Source organism: Haliotis rubra, unplaced genomic scaffold, assembly GCF_003918875.1.
Source record: "Haliotis rubra isolate DU_JTF1 unplaced genomic scaffold, ASM391887v1 Scf86, whole genome shotgun sequence".
NCBI lineage: Eukaryota > Metazoa > Mollusca > Gastropoda > Lepetellida > Haliotidae > Haliotis > Haliotis rubra.
In genome coordinates, this window is record NW_025767590.1 from 808,029 (window position 1) to 825,509 (window position 17,481).

Sequence of the window (17,481 nt, forward strand, 5' to 3'; positions counted from 1 at the left end):
ATTTTTGTGAATGGGTCCTGGGGTGGCCTAGTGGTTAATGCACTCCCTTATGTTGAAAACCTGGGTTCAATTCTCCATAATTGTATTATGTCTTGGGACGTGCTTCACAACCAGTAATACCTCATACCTATAACAACTACAACTTGGAGAGACCTCATCTAAACATAATTTGACAGTGACAGTGTTTTATGAAAAACATACTTTGAGGACAGGTATTTGTATTGATTTAAAGACTTTATCCGAAGTGTCATTGTCAGATTGTACAGCTGGATGTAAGTTCACAACTCCAGTAGACAATGTTCACAGTCTACATCTACCATGTTGCTGAGCAAACATTCATGGGCAATGATTTGTTTCATGTATGTAGCCCAGTGTATATCCTAGATGATGCCCATCCTCGTCTTTAACCCAGCGTATAGCAATGTGATATCTCCATATTGACCTAGCATCCCCCTGTAATCCTGTATCTCACCCACTGACATCTTCCCATCATCCAGATTCCTCCCAGCATGAGTTGGGATCACAGGTGGCTCAATAGTCCGTCATACAGACCCTGAAACACATATACCCAATGCAGTCCATGCAAGTCTAGAATGTGTGGCAAGTCTAGTTTACCACAGTTTCTGAAAATGAAAGTCACTGGGCTCCTTTTATTATCCCACCGGCATGTAATGCGGTGGGATATAGTCGTCACCTCTCTGTCCCCTGTCCGTCTCATCCGCCCGTCCGTAATCATTTTGTTTCGGAGCATAACTCAAAGACCGCTCAATATTTTTTAACCAAAATTGGTAGATATGTCAAACATAACCTAAGGTGGTGCCTTTTGCTATTTACAGATTTTGGCATTTTTATTTTTCCCGGTTTCCATGGAAACGATTCGGACTTAGTCCCAGAAGTGAGGGGTGGGCTTCGCTTCCAGAGCATAACTCAAGAACCGCTCAATATTTTTCAACAAAACTTGGTAGATATAACAAACAGATCCTAAAGTTGTGCCTTTGCTATTTGCAGATTTTTGGCATTTTTATTTTCCCGGTTTCCATGGAAACGATTCGGACTTAGTCCCAAAAGTGAGGGGTAGGCTTCGTTCCTCGAGCACAACTCAAGAACCGCTTCAGTATTTTCAACAAGACTTGGTAGATATATCAAACAGAACCTTATGTGGTGCCTTTTGCTATTTACAGATTTTTAGCAGTTTTACTTTTCCCGGTTTCCATGGAAACGATTCGGACTTAGTCCCAGAAGTGAGGGGTGGGCTTCGTTTCCGGAGCATAACTCAAGAACCGTTCAATATTTTTCAACAAAACTTGGTAGATGTATGAAACAGAACCTTAAGTGGTGCCTTTTGCTATTTGCAGAGTTTTGGCATTTTATATTTTTCTTGGTTTCCATGGAAACATTTTGGACTTAGTCTCAAAAGTAAGGATTGCTTTCGCTTCCGAGACACAACTCAAAACCGTGATAATATTTGTCAACAAAACTTGGTAGATATATCAAACACATCCTAAAGTTGTGCCTTTTGCTATTTGCAGATTTTTGGCATTTTTATTTTTTCCGGTTTCCTTGGAAACGATTCGGACTTAGTCCCAAAAGTGAGGGGTGGGCTTCGTTTCCGGAGCACAACTCAAAAACTTCTTAATATCTTTCAGCAAAACTTGGCAGATATGTGAGGCAGATGCCAAAGTGGTGCCTTTTGCTATTTGCAGATTTTTGTCATTTATTTTTTTGATGATTTCCATGGAAACGATTTGCACTTAGTCTAAAATCAAGCTGGACTTTAAGTAACTGTCAGATGCTTTGTTCTTTCAAAGATGTGGAGGCCGGGGATATGTCATCTTCTGATGACTCTTGTTGTATTTTATTTTAATTTATAAACTTTTTTTTCTTCTGTAAAATATGTTCATTTCAGAGACAAGATGTTAGTCTAGTGGCACAATTGTCTCTGGTAAAGCTAGGTCGGGTCAACCTTTTCTACCATAGTATTAAACTCACTATTTCCCACACCCAGGTATCGGCTGTGGGTCTGAATGGATGGGTAATAAATTACAGATTGGGAATTGTTTTGCCAAAGCCCAGATAAGACATGTTTAGAGTGACATTTAATACAGTCAGGTCATGCATACTCTAAAGTTGTCAGAAGCCGTGTTTACTCAAAACATATAAAAGTCAGATGGAATGTGTGCCTGGTCTTAAAGAGATACAAACATTAGTGACTTGTAGTGTGACCATGGAGTTTTATCATTGTTGTCATTAAAACATATCACATGACCAACCATGGGTCATGGTAGTCCTGTAGGTAGGTTCTTGACGCCGTAATTACTTGTTCTACATCTAATCTTAAGGTACTGTACACAGTTGCATCCTTGCTGGAGAACCCAGTGGTTTTGGGTTCAAATCTTCAATTGCCCATGTTATCAATTTCAAAGTTTGTCAATCAGAAGTGCTAATCCAATTTCATCAAATGTTGTTCATAGATTTTGATTGGCTATCAGTACACGTGTTGCTTGAAACAGGCATGCAATGAAAGTTCCTGCAAACCAGAAAACACAAGTCGGAGCTTGAGTAAAAATGTAGTGAATCTTCTGTGTACAGTAGCACATTGTATATCATGTAACTCGTCACATTGTTGTATTGTATCCTATCAGTGGAACAGGGTACCCATGGTGACAATACAGATGTCTCATTTTCAACAGAGAGACTATCAAAGAATTTTATGCTTTCATTTATTATCAGAGAATATTCTGTCCTCCCCACCTCTGTTCTCTCCAAACAGGTGTGTTCCTCTGTTGCCAAACTGACCCTTATCTGGACACCCTTACCCAGAGCTGAATATTTTTTTTTTTTTTTCGAGTGGCACCAAAGCTCTTTTTGACCTTCCCTGCATTGTCTTTATTAATGCGACTACTGTAAACAACATTTACTCTTTCCTGAGAACAAACCAAACTATACTTCATGACTTCTCCAAAAGGATCTGATTTCAGAACTTTTACACTGTCTCTTCATGTAATGATACCTTTTGAAGCAAGCAACGTAAACATCAATGAAAGCAACCCATGGTTTCCCTGAGATAGCCAGTTTGCTGGCACGTAATAACACTTGTATCGCACCTGGTCATGTATTTCTCAAATTCTCATTGTATGGTACCCACAGCACATTGCATGGAATAACAAGGCATATATCCACTGTGTGTTTATCCTGTGTGTCATATAACTGGAGACTGTACACACTGCATGGAATAACAACTTCAATATACAACGTCGACATTCATTTGCTCATTTCGTATATTTTATCACACCTTTTTCTTGGCAACAAGCATCAGTACAGATTGATTACCTCCAGCATTTCATGTTTTCATTTGTTAATAGATCTCCAATTCTATTTAGAATTTTGTGTTCAATATGTTCATTGTGGGAGCTTTACTAAACCATCTTAGTTAATGAGTTCATCTTCTTGCACAAAGAAAAGTGTCATATTAAGTCTGTACCAAAGCAAATAATTTTTTAATATCATAACTATTTTGAGATATCTAGTATTTTCTAAACTCTCTAAAAAATAAAATACTTATTTGTTCAACATAGAGATTTTTCTGGGTTACATCTTCTTTTTATTCTTTTTAAGAATTAAAAAAATGAACATGTAACCCAGAAAAATCTCCATGTTCATCAAATAGCATCTTCTAAAATGATTCAATCAAGCATCTACTTATTTGTTGACTACCCCTACTCAAAGACTTTATTTTTGACTACCCCACTCAAAGACTTTATTTTTTTAATGTCGTGTTATTAAAATTATATTGAAACACATAAATGACTGATTATCTCCTTTCTCCAATGATTGCAAGTGTGACCTTTGGGTACAGCTAATGTGACACTGTTTCTATATTTTGACCTCAAGGTCAAGGTTTTAATAAATTTCTCCTTTTATTTCCTCATTCCCTTGGGTTTTTATTGCTGCCCGTCTGCTTATTGTTGCACTCTGACGTCTGCTTTGCACGGCTAATCGTGGCCAGTTCTAGATGAGGAGAAGAAGCGAGAAACTCACCTCCAGGACATTAACAAGTTTCCCCGATCAGAGCTTAAACGCACTATTTCTCAGGAGAAGACTGTCCTGCCCGATGTACAAAGTAGGTGTTACTGAGCATGACGTACATTGTATTTGTACAGTGTGTGTCTGTACTCATCCACCCATATTGCCAACCCAAGTACCCATCATCGAAGTATTGATCCACATACCCTCCCAGATTCCAACCACATTCCCACCACATTCCTTTCACCCTCTCTCAGCCACAGCCTTGGTGTACCTGATACCTACCCCTTAACCATGACAAGGAATGGTTGTCTCGATAAGGAAGATTATTGCTGATTCAAAAAGTAGATGAGCATTTATCAGATTAAGATTTCATCCATAAAACAACTCTGTAAGGCATGATTTATGCCTCACAAATACGTCAACACATGCTTTGATGTAGTGGAAACACTAACTCACTTAGGGTGTCATTTGTTTAACATGGGTATAATGTGTGAATTGTATTTCTGGTGTCCCCACTGTGATATTGCTGGAATAATGTTAAAAGCTGAGTAAACCCCAACTCAATCACTCACTCCAGAATGCAATATTCACCCAGATTATGATACTGGTTTTGTGAGCACTATACCTACACTTCCCTCGTCAATGAAGGTTGTGTTAAACCCAGCTCTCATTAAAATATGTGTAACAAAGAGGCAGAACATTTAGCATTGGTTTAGCAAACCTTCAAATTCAAGTTTTCAGAGAGAAATAATTTGGAATGACAGGCTATGTTTTACACAGTAAATATGTTTAACTATAAACATTTCCTTAAACTTTAGATTGGTGAAATCTATTAAGATATATTATGCCAAGATTTTCATATTGTTCCTGTCACCACCTGGTTCAAATCAAAATTCATAATGGTAACGAAAAAAGCTTGCACGATGCGTTTTATGTTCATCTGAATAACCAAATGTTTCACTTTCAATGTTTGAAATCCGAAAAGGAGGGAAAAGCTTGTCCGCATTTTTGTAGCATTATAAACATCTGAAAAGATAAGGCATTCTATATACTGAAGAAAAATTTCCTATGTCAGGGCTTTATCTGGACCTCCTCAGATGCCGATGTTCAACCCCACATCTGAAGCAAACATCAGTAAAAATTCTCAAAGTATAATGACAAGTTTCCCTTCTGTTACCATTATAACTGAGGTCAGTGTGACTTGATTTCACTACTGACAACTGAACTGATAAAGATGCAGATGATGTTATGCTTGGTCACTGGGTCTTGTATTCAGTGTTAGCACACCTCTGAAGTGACGTAAGATTAAATCTGGAAGAAATATCACAAATTGAACCAAATAATATTTTCTAAACTGCCTGTCATATTCAAAGCACTTAGTTTGGAATCCAAGATGAATGCCTAGAGGGCAGGAGTACCCATTAGTTCAATTAGCAAAGAGGCAAGGTTGAAACAGGTACATTGTTGTCAGGGTTTGTTTCAGGCAGATTTGTTTTTAAAAAAATTTTTAAAATTCTTTGGTAGCTGCATCTGAAACAACATAACAATTGCTTTCTTCATAACTGGAAAGTAAATCCAGTTTTGTGAGGTCTTAGGTATTGGATTTCCCACAAGGTACAAGTTCAGGGTGATATCATTTCAGTTTGCTAAAGGTTTTCCAAGAGGTTTGTTTAGTTTAGGCACACAAGGCAATGTGGTTTTATCTGTGCAAAGGCAGTAATATGGCTTCAATTGATTACTGAATGAGTGATAAGTTAATCTATGCCCTTTTCATTCCAAAGTGCACAAATGGGGATTAGTCAGATATTGCTTGACTATTACTGTATTTCCTGTAATAAGCCCCTCTGAGGATTTCTTTAGTTGTTTAGCCATTTACTGTTATCCTTCCTTATCGGTTTGGAAGTTCAGGATGGCCACAGGTACAATAGGCCGTGCAGGGATATAGATATTTCAGCTTACATTTTTGTAAAAGCCACAGTCAAGAGTAAATTGTCACAGACTAGATTTTGCTATATTTGATTCAGAATTTATTTCCACATAGACAGCAAAATATGAACATGGTAATATGAAAATGCCGTGACAACACTTCATTGTTAAGCCTTTTGTTATTTCAGGAGAAGCAGTTTAAGTCAAATAACCTCAGCATTTGTCTGAGACCGGACACTTTGTAGAGACCCAACTCTCATTGTGTTGTATGCTTGCTTCATAGCCAGCTCTTATTAGGGGAAATGTGGTAAATTTAAATTGGGCCTGAATATTGGTCTGGTTTAATACTGTAAATCAAGATGATTAATTCTAGCCATTGTCCCAACCTACAACAGTGACTAGCTTGTATCAACAAGCATGTCAGTTGAATGTGGAATCTGCATGACGTGTTTGCTGTGTGTTTTAGACTGACATGAGTAGAGCTGGTGTATGATTGTATTAGATGTAGAACATGTCATTATTTTCAATGATATTAACTGTGAGAGAGCTCAGTTGGTGATAGGATCGTCACTGAAATAATCCTGCGCAAGTACTGAAATGTTTCCCGTTTAATGCCTTCAAATGCATCATTGACAAAATCTGAAACCTTATACTAATTTATATGTGTGTGTTCATGGATATGTTGTTGTTTTTTCAGCATATGCCACTCACAGAAAGTTAAGGAACATCCAATTCTGCTATGTTACCATGGTTATTCTGTCATGCCATGAAAGGATTATTATAAAGTCTATGAATAGCGCCATGAAGGATTATTATAAAGTCTATGAATAGCGCCATGAGAGGATTATTATAAAGTCTATGAATAGCATTTTGAATTGATACATATAAAGGCGAGAATTGATGGATGTCAACTTCTGACATCCATAAATGTAAGTGTTGATTATTATGAAGTATTATAAAGGATTAACTATGTCAGGACAGATTAACAGTAGTAATATAAAAGAATTGGGTGTTCTGAAACTTCTTCTTTTGGTAAAATATGTATATTTTTTCACTATTCACTGATGAATCACTGAACTGATTACACATATAGAAAATAAATACCATGTGAGAAGAATATGGAACTTGGGCAGGATCTTCATATATAGGCCTGAAACAGGCACAGTGACAATAATCATCTAAATGTTTTAAAGTCTGACCAAATACATGCTGGTCACTCAAGCTGTCACTTGATAGTATTTCATGTCAAAATCTGATTGCTCACTATTAGCCTACAAATCTGGACACTTGATAGTATTTCATGTCAGAATCTGATTGCTCACTATTAGCCTACAAATCTGGACAGTAAAGGTACAGTTTGGTCCTTTGATTTTCTTTATTTTACCTTTGTAGATGATAGATTTTTAGAGCTATGAACTTAAAGAAAACCTTCATTGGTAAAAGTGTACAGTTGTATTTAATTATGTATTTATAAACTGCTCAAAAGAGGTTAGCACAACCAATTCTTTTTCATAATACTTTTTTTATATGTCTCTTTAGTAGTATACATAGTTTGCAATCAGCTCCATATAATGTGTTAAATTTGACTTTTCAATTCTATTTCATATATTTCTTTGCACCATTTTGTTTTGTTTTTTTATGCCACGTTTTATGTACATATCTATGCGCTTTAGCCAATAAACACATGTGAGTGCCTCTGTATGTATTGGAATTCAAATGCAAAAGTTGACATAATTGCCTTATACCTGTATAAAGTTATGTCTCGTAGTTCAAGTACTTCTATGTTCAGGTGATATCTTTTTAATCAAATACTGTTTGATAATTAATAAGAGAAAAATTAATGAATTGCATGTCTTAAAATTTTATCACTTTCGTAGGTAGTAATCATGGATGGTAATGTGGTTGACTCAGTAAAGAATTTAGGTAATTTTTTTAAACAATGTCAAATGACTGACATCTTCATACTAAGTTATAAACGTAAGATAATTTATTGTTTTCGAGCTAAAGAAGTCTCTGTTTGCATGTGATGGGTACAAAGAGCGATGAAAGTAGCCTCACTACTTAATGGTCAGGGGGCGGTGGGGTAGCCCAGTGGTTAAAGCGTTCGCTCGTCACGCCGAAGGCCCGGGTTCGATTCCCCACATGGGCACATTGTGTGAAGACCATTTCTGGTGTCCCCCGCCGTGATATTGCTGGAATATTGCTAAAAGCGTCGTAAAACCCAACTCACTCACTCACTCACTTAATGGTCAGACCTGTGATGATCCGGTTAAGAATTGGTTTTCAGCAAACTATGCGTGTCGTAACTAACTGGATCGGGTGGTCAGACTCACTGACTTGTTGACACATGTTACTGCATCTTAACTGCGTAGATAGATGCTCATGCTGTTGATCACTGGATTGTCTGGTCCAGACTCAATTATTTACAGACTGCTTCCATATAGCTGGAATATTGCTGAGTTGCTTAGTGATCAAACTAAACAAACCAAACTTTATGGTCTGGCGATGATAGGAACAACAGTTTCCATTCATGCGCACACTGAACTCTGCTCTGTTATATTTCTGCGTGTTCTGCTGTATCAGTATTTATGGTAAAGCAATATTTTGCTGATCATGTACTTGTGTTTCCAGCGTTGGCCCAGGAAAAGACCATCCAGAACATCAACCAGTTCGACAAAACCGGACTGAAGAAGGCGGAAACTGTGGAGAAGAAAGTGCTCCCTAACAGTGAAGGTAACCAGGAGCACAATAACAACACAAGATTCAGATTCAGTCTCAAAAATATGTTATTCTCATAGAAATAAATAGAGGATTATTATATGAGTGCCCATGTCATACTATGTTTACGACACTAGTGCCTAAATGTTGGTATTTCCCGAGCGAAAGCGAGCGATATACGGTTAGTTAGGCACAAGTGTCATAAACATGATATGATTTGGGCACAAATATTATATTCTGTTCATAACCGAAGTCGTCAAATTGAGGAAAATAATCCCAAATCTACTTTTAAACATAGACTGGCTACCCGCCGTCGCTGCATGTAGAACGCAACGTCACAGACGAAACGCGACGTCATAGCATTGTTCATGACGTCACGTCACCATGACTAAGTGATATTTTGCCCTAGGGCATCGTATGAAAAATATGAACCCCGATATGTTTGCCCTCGTAGGTAATAAATAACTATTTCAATTGAAAAGGAGCTCCAGTCAGATGGAAGTTTCAGAGGCAAATGTAGACAGCGTTTTGTTTACAGATGGGACAGGGCGGAGGGGAAACAAATATGGTTCAGGGACTGTAAGGCAGTCTATAACAACACAAATACCGTATTCACAATAATAAAGTGCCTTGTTCCAATAACCAACCTCTGACCCCTTCTGGAGAAATCTGTAAGAAATGTTTTTATGCACCCTGACTAAAACCGAAGATTTTGATGATATACTGTGGGTATTTCAAATAAGAATGTATAGCCAGCAAGCTATGGTGGTTGTGGAGAGGTGATGGATCAAGTGACTTGGTTGATTGAGTTTCATTGTGTGCTGCCTGTGTGGATCGTTGCTCACAGTGTCAATCACTGGGTTGTCTGACCCAGACTTGATTATTTATGTCACAAATGTTTTACCAAAGTTAAATCTAAAAAAAATGGAAGCCGAACATAACAGTGGGCAAAATGGAAAACATGGCATACAACCTTGACAGTTTATTTTTTCACATGTCAACTGCATCTATTTTACAGAAAACGGAAATGCGGAAGTGGATATATCATTGAAACTATTCTCAAAAATGTTTCAGTTTCACTGACATCTAAATATAATATATTATTATTTCCACATATTCCTTGAAAATAAGTTGTAACTTGTTATAACCTAAAAAGGTCAGGGTTTATAGTTACGCCAGTCTGAAGACATTTGTGATCCACCAGTAACGCAAAGTTTGATTATGATATTTGAATTTTTGTAACAATTACAACAATTTGGGAACTTGAACATGGAAAAGTTTGTTAACCAATAACTTGAAAAGTATTGGTCAAAATGTTTTAAAATTTGGAACGCAGCTTGAAATGAAATAATCATTATTAATTGCTGTTCAGCTAAAGTTTAAAGTCACGGTCAGGGGTATTAGTGAGTCTTGCTCACATTTTTAGGCTTGTGTATGGCGTTAGTAGATGATGTATCACTTATCACAGTGATGGATTCAGTACTGAGAAAAGTGGCATACAGCCAAACTCACTTTCTCCTTCATTGACAAACATCTGGTGAAATCTTAAGGTCTAATGCGTATTAAGCAAGTACCTTGCATTCAAGTGCACATATCAATTAAGTTTCTTGCTTTGTTTCATACCCATGCTTGTGGGTTTCAAATACCCCTAGGACCTTGTGGTCAAACTGAGATGTTCTGCTATAACAGGAATACCGTTCAAAGTAGTGTTTCACTCACTCACTCACTCACTCACTCACTCACTCACTCACTCACTCACTCACTCACTCACTCACTCACTCACTCACTCACTCACTCACTCACTCACTCACTCACTCACTCACTCACTCACTACTGAGTATCGTTTCAGACATTGGTCAGGAAAAGAAGGAGACTGAACTGAGATGTTCTGCTATAACAGGAATACCATTCAAAGTAGTGATTAACTCACTCACTCACTCACTCACTGACTCACTCACTCACTACTGTGTATCGTTTCAGACATTGGTCAGGAAAAGAAGGAGACTGAACTGAGGAAGTCTATTGGAGAATTCGACAAGGAAAACCTCAAGCATGCAACTATGAACGAGAAAAATCCCCTTCCACCAAAAGATGGTATGTCTTCTGAATGATATAATGTTGTGATTGTTGTTCAGTCTAGTATGCTCATCACATGAAGGCCTTTGTAGGCCTTCTTACTTCCTGCCTGTGATGGAAAACAGTCAAATGGTGTAAACTGATGCAGTTGTCTGTGCAGAGTTGTCTCCCTTTGTTGGCAGGATATGCTTGTCCTATGGTTGACTTGAAAATTGAATGTGCTATTTTTATTCTGAAAAGTTTGCAATACCCCCTCACTTCATCTTAATTGTACAAATGATTGACTTGTTCAAAGTAAATTTTACAAAGGAAATCACAGAAACAGAAATAATGTTTACCACCACCATCCAGAAAGACACAATCTTGTATTTAAGTTGATAGCCTATTGATAAAAACATTTGCTCAAAATGTTTGAGGCCAGGTTTGGTTCCCCACATAGGAACACTGTGTGAGACCCATTTCTGCTTTTTGTCACCCATGATATTGTGTGAGTGAAAAATAAATGATAACATATGGTTTTGAGGTAAACTGTAAAATCTTTAATTGAAACCTGGTGGGATTGAAAGCTGTTTTTATAGCTAGGGCTTCTCCCAGATCTGAAGTGTTTGAAGTAGACATTATAGTACTGTTAGGGGTGAGTTAATGCCCACCCAGGCTTTCACCATCAGAGCTGTGCCAATTTACACTTATTGACAGGGAACACAAAGTATTTGATCTAAAGTTTTCACCAGTTTTCAGACTTTCATTTTGTGGAAGTTGCATGGCTGAGTGGGTTAGATGGCTGACTTTGTGTGCTGGCATTAAGCTGCCTTACTCTGATTGTGGGTTTGAATCCTGGATGGGAGACATACCCCCCTAAAAGTACTAGAATCTCTACAATGGCATGATCATTGTATTTTGTTTTCTTCAGCCATTGAAGAGGAAAAGAAGCAGAAGGAGTTTGAAAGTTCTATCCAGGGTTTTCAGAGGGCCAGCCTGAAGAAGACAAGTGTCCAAGAGAAAAGTTGTTTGCCTTCCAAAGAAGGTAATTCAAACTGTCTGATGTTTAATTCTAGGTTTAGGTTAAGTAATTAGTTGACTATCAGGCATAGAGTTTAGGAAGTAATTAGGTGAGTGTCTGGTGGTTAAGCCTTGGTATTTATGAAAAAATTAGTGCAGTGCTGGTTGTTTCAGCCTAGCTGTAGATGAAGTAATTAGTTTCAAAATGATGATTTTAAGGTGTTTATCTAATATTCAAACGTGTAAAGGTCTTTCAGCCAAGACGGTTTCCTGAGGAATGAAATCACAGAGAAGAAGATGTTATGAAACTTCAGCAAATACATGTTCATATTTACATTTCCAATTCCATAAAACCTAATGTAAAAGGCTATTTAATCCATTCAAAACCGTAGGCCAAGACATCACGAGTCCCCAGACACCAGAGGCCGGTAAACCGGCCAGGCAGTAGTCACATCAAAATGATATATAATGTTAAGAACCTAACTAACATATGATTCTTTTATCAAATCTATCACTTTACACAATGTCTGAAAACACTGAAAATATGTTTAATGCTAAAATATATGCATGAAGCATTTTTGTCACAGGTCATAACCTAGCACGATACGTCCACTAAGTTCCATAATATACGTATGGGTGGTGATTTATTGCGTAACATGTTCAGAATACCGTGATTTTACCCAAAACCTTCGTCTGAATCATTAGTTTTCGTTTACAAGGACGGCATCCATTGCTGTAATATGATTGGCTGCCTTAGGTCACGTGTACGATTTTGACCAATCATGAGCGTTATATCAGACTGTGGCGAAAAAGCATTATAAGAAACCAATTTTTATCCAATAAAATCGCTTCTTACAACTGTGAAAATACTCTTGGCAAGGGTACAGTGATAGTGTTGATGTTCAGAGCTTTCGAACGATACCCGCCATCAAACAATTGGCCTCACATGTTATTCATATGAAGCTTCGAAAACCGAGGCTTTCCCCATTGGTGTATCACGTTACCGAGCGGAAAGTCACTGATATCGGGAAATAGACGACAATACATATTACATGAGAAATCTTTTTAAAAATAATTTTCCGATCACGTAAAAATGAAAATATAGAAGAAAAAGGTAAGGGGATATTATGACATGTTACAAATGGGAAAAAAATGCCGCAGTTTTTGCTCCCTTCGTGGTTTATCTGGACATTATAAATTTTTAAGCTTGCATTTTCATGAAAAAATATATTAATTACCTTGTAGTTGGATTATTTGAATAATATGATAGAAAATAAATTCCATATTTATAAACAGTAGGATTAGACCTTTCAAATGGTGTATGATATGTAGTAGCAATACTGTTTTACAAGCTGATATTTTCCTTGATAAACATAGGCATCATCTATGACCTCAGAGTCTCTGGGAACTCGGTGTCATGGCAGTAAAAGCCTCTGGTTGACTGGTGTTGAAAGAGTTAAAGAAGTCTGATAGTTTTAATGCAAATGTTTCAAAGTTTTCTGTAACTATGACCTTCCAGATGGCCATATACAGCTATATCCTAGTGATTTGGGTCTTCGATTTGATAACGGTATAATAGTTGGTGAACAAAAAATAAATACAATATGTTAATATCGTTCCACCTACCTTTAGACACGATAATTCATTTCATAAACAGTTGCATTACTGTGCTTGTCATTGGGTTTTCTATCGGTAACCCGCCATTACAGTCAAAGCAATCTCAAGGTCTCGCTGGACGTGACGTCATTTTTCGATCCTTTCGTTGGCTGTATATTTTTAGCGATGTTGTAATAGTAGGGCATGCTTATTATATCAAAACACTTGCACTACAAAGTCAAACAAGTCGTATCATAAAGATAATAAAAACTTTCCCCTTCTGTATCGTTCCAAAACAGTATACATAATATTGGCATTCCCTGTCCATTATCTCAAGCCTCATGATTACATTGGCTGTAATTGGGCTTTCTTACGTTGATAAGTTTCTGTAAACAAAGTAAATTAAATCACACTAGTTTCTGTTATAAAACTAAGTTTTGAAAATTCATTGCTGATTTAATGTAATCATTTTTCCGATTTTGGTTTACCATAAAAATATATCTATCAGTGTGATCACATGACTTGTAATGTGATCTTGTAAGGTAGGATGTAAACTAAGAAGACGAAACATCAATGGCGTCTTTGGAGTAAAGATTTAGGACTTTTATGCGATTTGATCATGAGCAAGATATTGCATTAAGGATCCATGAGTTTAATATTAATCTTTTATGGGTTTTATACTGATGCCTATGCATGGAAACTTGATTCATAGCATGTTGATGTCAGACCAATAGCGGGATGCCATGTTGTCATTCAGGCTGCTTCTCTTGGATTTCCTCGCATTCTCACACGATAAACGGAAATTGTAATGGCTGATCGAAAACATGTGACGAAAATGTAAGACGATAAGGTATTTCAGTCAGCTATATATACTTTTCTGGGCTAGCCACATTTCCAGGCTTAGTGCTCCTATACATGTCATACCCTTCTTAAGTAATTTTCAGAGTGCCTTTACCTCTGTGTTTCAGATATTGAAGCCGAGAAGTCTGGTAAAGCATAGACGAGGGCTGCTACTTGTTACTACAGGTTACCGACTGCATGTTACTACTTGTATCTAGCATTGTACATACACATGTGATACAGCATCGTATACCACACAGAACAGGTATACGATGCATGCCATCTGGAATTTTCAGTGACTTATATTCCCTGCATATTCAATCCAAATTTCCAACAACAAAAAATCAAGTATTGATTGTCTGATTTTACCTCCTGAAACAAAGTTTTGGGGGTCTTTTTCAAACATTATTTGTTTTTGATAAAAGTTTCAATACAGAGATATGTCAAGGCCATATTAGAGACAAATATTCAGCCACAACAAAAGTCAGTAGATATCCCCCAATTTTGGGTAATAAATTAGCAGAATCAAGTTAGTATGGATACAATTAATGTTATGGGGTTTTGAGAAAAATATTGATCTAATTACTTTATAATGAATTAATGATTGGTTCCCATTTACCCTGTTGAGGAGACTTCATTTTGTGTTTTGGGCAAAGTCCTGCGATAAAATGATTCTTATACATTTGTTAGAACAAAGCATGGCATTATCTTGGGCAGTGACTATCATAGGTGAGTTACACGCCATACAGGAACCTGTGTGTACAGAAAACAGTATACACGAACCATTTTCATTGCATTTCAAGCATTTCACATTGTAGTTTATGTTATATATGTGTAGACAGCCATTTGTTAAGCACTGACCCCTCTAGCATTAATTAATGTCACCTGTATCCAGGTTCGGGGCCAACAATCATACTTCTCCATCAATCATGCAAAGATGAGTTATCTCCCTTGATTTTGTCTGCTTCCTCCAGCTAAAGTGATTTACTAAGTCTAGATATCACAGTTCAAGATATAAGTGAATAGTCTTTCTGAATCCTGTATTATCCAATGTTATATTAACTATACTTTTATGTTGTAGTTATTGGAAATTGTTTTGTTCAAGAGGTGTCTGCGTTTTGCATTGTAAAAACATTAAGAATATTTTGCTTTTATTCTTGATTATATGTAAATTGTTAAATAAAATTTGATAATTTCATGTTGGATAAATCAGATTAATAAAAGGGTTAAAATTGAAAATGTACACAAACCAGTTGATTCAGCTTATGTGAACTTGACACTGTAGTCAACATGTTGAGGGCCCATTTTCTAAAGACACAAAGTAATATACCTTCGACAGACATGGTACAATATATGTCAGTGTTCTCACATCCTTAATGCATAGAAATGTTCAGGTGATCTGTTTTCTACCTGTTGGGATCTCTTTGGAAATAAGCAGAAGTCATCAGCCTCCAAAGATGAAAGTGATGGTAAATTGTTTCAGGTCAATGCTTCAACATGCATTTCAACTCTCAGTATTTGTTACTGCATCTGACTCTTCATGTGGTGAACAGTGTCTGTTCACACAAGTTGACTGGACGTTGTGATTGTACTTTTTGGTAAATCCTCTGATCTTGTTTGTTTGTGAATGTCAGGAGAGACATGTGGTGCTTTATACTTTTTCATGCAGGTTTTTGTAGTTTCTGTACCTTGAGATATAGATTTAGAATTTTTAAACCTTTGCTTGTTTTAATAACAGTATTAACTTTGCTAAGTTACACAAAGAAGCTCGTCCAATGTTGTTAATATGAAAAGGATATACAATATTTTTGAAACATTACTGTTCTTTTGATCCATTTGGTATGGTTTCTTTTTAATATTAATGTATGAAATTTGTTAATTTTTTTCGTAAAGAAATTTGCCCATATTTGATTTTGGGGTCCCTTGTTCCTGTAGACGGTATTTGGACATAAAATTAAGTATCTGACTTGCTTCTATTGGTGACCTTCGTAAGCTGTTGCTTAACTTTCATCTGTATATTGATGTATGCCATCTTAGAATAAACATATATTTCCTGGTTCAAACTTTGTTGTGCATGTATTGTTAACTGGACTCCACCCGTGAAGGTCCGGGTTAGAATGAACCTTCAGTAGCCCATGCTTGTCTCCCGTGAAGGTCCGGGTTAGAATGAACCTTCAGTAGCCCATGCTTGTCTCCCGTGAAGGTCCGGGTTAGAATGAACCTTCAGTAGCCCATGCTTGTCTCCCGTGAAGGTCCGGGTTAGAATGAACCTTCAGTAGCCCATGCTTGTCTCCCAGTAGCCTTGTGAAGGTCCGGGTTAGAATGAACCTTCAGTAGCCCATGCTTGTCTCCCCGGTTAGAATGAAGGTCCGGAAGGTTTAGAATGAACCTTCAGTAGCCCTTGCTTGTCTCCCCCGGGTTAGAAGGTCCGGTCTCCCCGTTAGAATGAACCTTCAGTAGCCCATGCTTGTCTCCCCCGTGAAGGTCCGGGTTAGAATGAACCTTCAGTAGCCCATGCTTGTCTCCCCGTGAAGGTCCGGGTTAGAATGAACCTTCAGTAGCCCATGCTTGTCTCCCGTGAAGGTCCGGGTTAGAATGAACCTTCAGTAGCCCATGCTTGTCTCCCGTGAAGGTCCGGGTTAGAATGAACCTTCAGTAGCCCATGCTTGTCTCCCGTGAAGGTCCGGGTTAGAATGAACCTTCAGTAGCCCATGCTTGTCGTAATGAACCGAACTAACGGGATCAGGTGGTCAGGCTCGCTGGCTTGGTTGACACATGTCATCAGTTCCCAATTGCACAGATCGATGCTCATGCTGTTGAACAATGGATTGTCTGGTCCAGACTCGGATTATTTAGAGACCGCCGCAATATAGCTGGAATATTGCTGCGTGCGGTGTAAAACTATACTCACTCACTGGACTCCTTACTATCAAATGTTTCACACTGAAGCTATGCCTTGACGCAGAGCAGTATGCAGATTTTCCATTGCTTTGACCTTCACCCTCATTGGACGTTAACTGTGTGTCTCCAGAGATAGTCATTTGAAGTTGTTTTCTAGGGTATGAGAACTAGCCAACAAAGATGAAATAGAAGGTGAGGTGAAGTGAAATTGGGTTTTACGTCGTGCTTGAGAATATTTTGCTCATATGACGACGTGCATGCGTGTGTATGTGTATGTGCGGCTGCTTGTACTAGCCCAGACTTACCGGTAAGCTGGTTTTATAGTGCTAGCCCACTGAGATACCATGCTGCAGTGAAGCATGAATACCCCACTCAGACACAGTATACTGACTCCGAGCC

The 17,481-nt window shown here is 37.7% G+C and overlaps 1 protein-coding gene and 1 long non-coding RNA gene across 7 annotated transcripts in view; both read left to right on the forward strand.

The window, feature by feature from the left end:
• Positions 1-16,244, forward strand: part of LOC124262918 (thymosin beta-like) — a 63,804-nt gene extending 47,560 nt beyond the window's left edge. For 5 of the 6 annotated variants that reach the window (XM_046697519.1, XM_046697521.1, XM_046697520.1 and 2 more), the window contains 5 exons: positions 4,007-4,120; positions 8,584-8,685; positions 10,651-10,764; positions 11,657-11,770; positions 14,310-16,244. In XM_046697519.1, the coding sequence (XP_046553475.1) occupies positions 4,007-4,120; positions 8,584-8,685; positions 10,651-10,764; positions 11,657-11,770; positions 14,310-14,341 (476 nt within the window). In that variant the 3' untranslated portion in view covers positions 14,342-16,244. The remainder of the gene's footprint in view (positions 1-4,006; positions 4,121-8,583; positions 8,686-10,650; positions 10,765-11,656; positions 11,771-14,309) is intronic. The other variant, XM_046697522.1, reaches the window with a different exon arrangement.
• Positions 5,197-8,057, forward strand: LOC124262921. The gene is made up of 3 exons (XR_006894725.1): positions 5,197-6,357; positions 6,942-6,943; positions 8,025-8,057. It is a non-coding gene; the product is annotated as an uncharacterized LOC124262921 (long non-coding RNA).
• Positions 16,245-17,481: the final 1,237 nt, after the last annotated feature.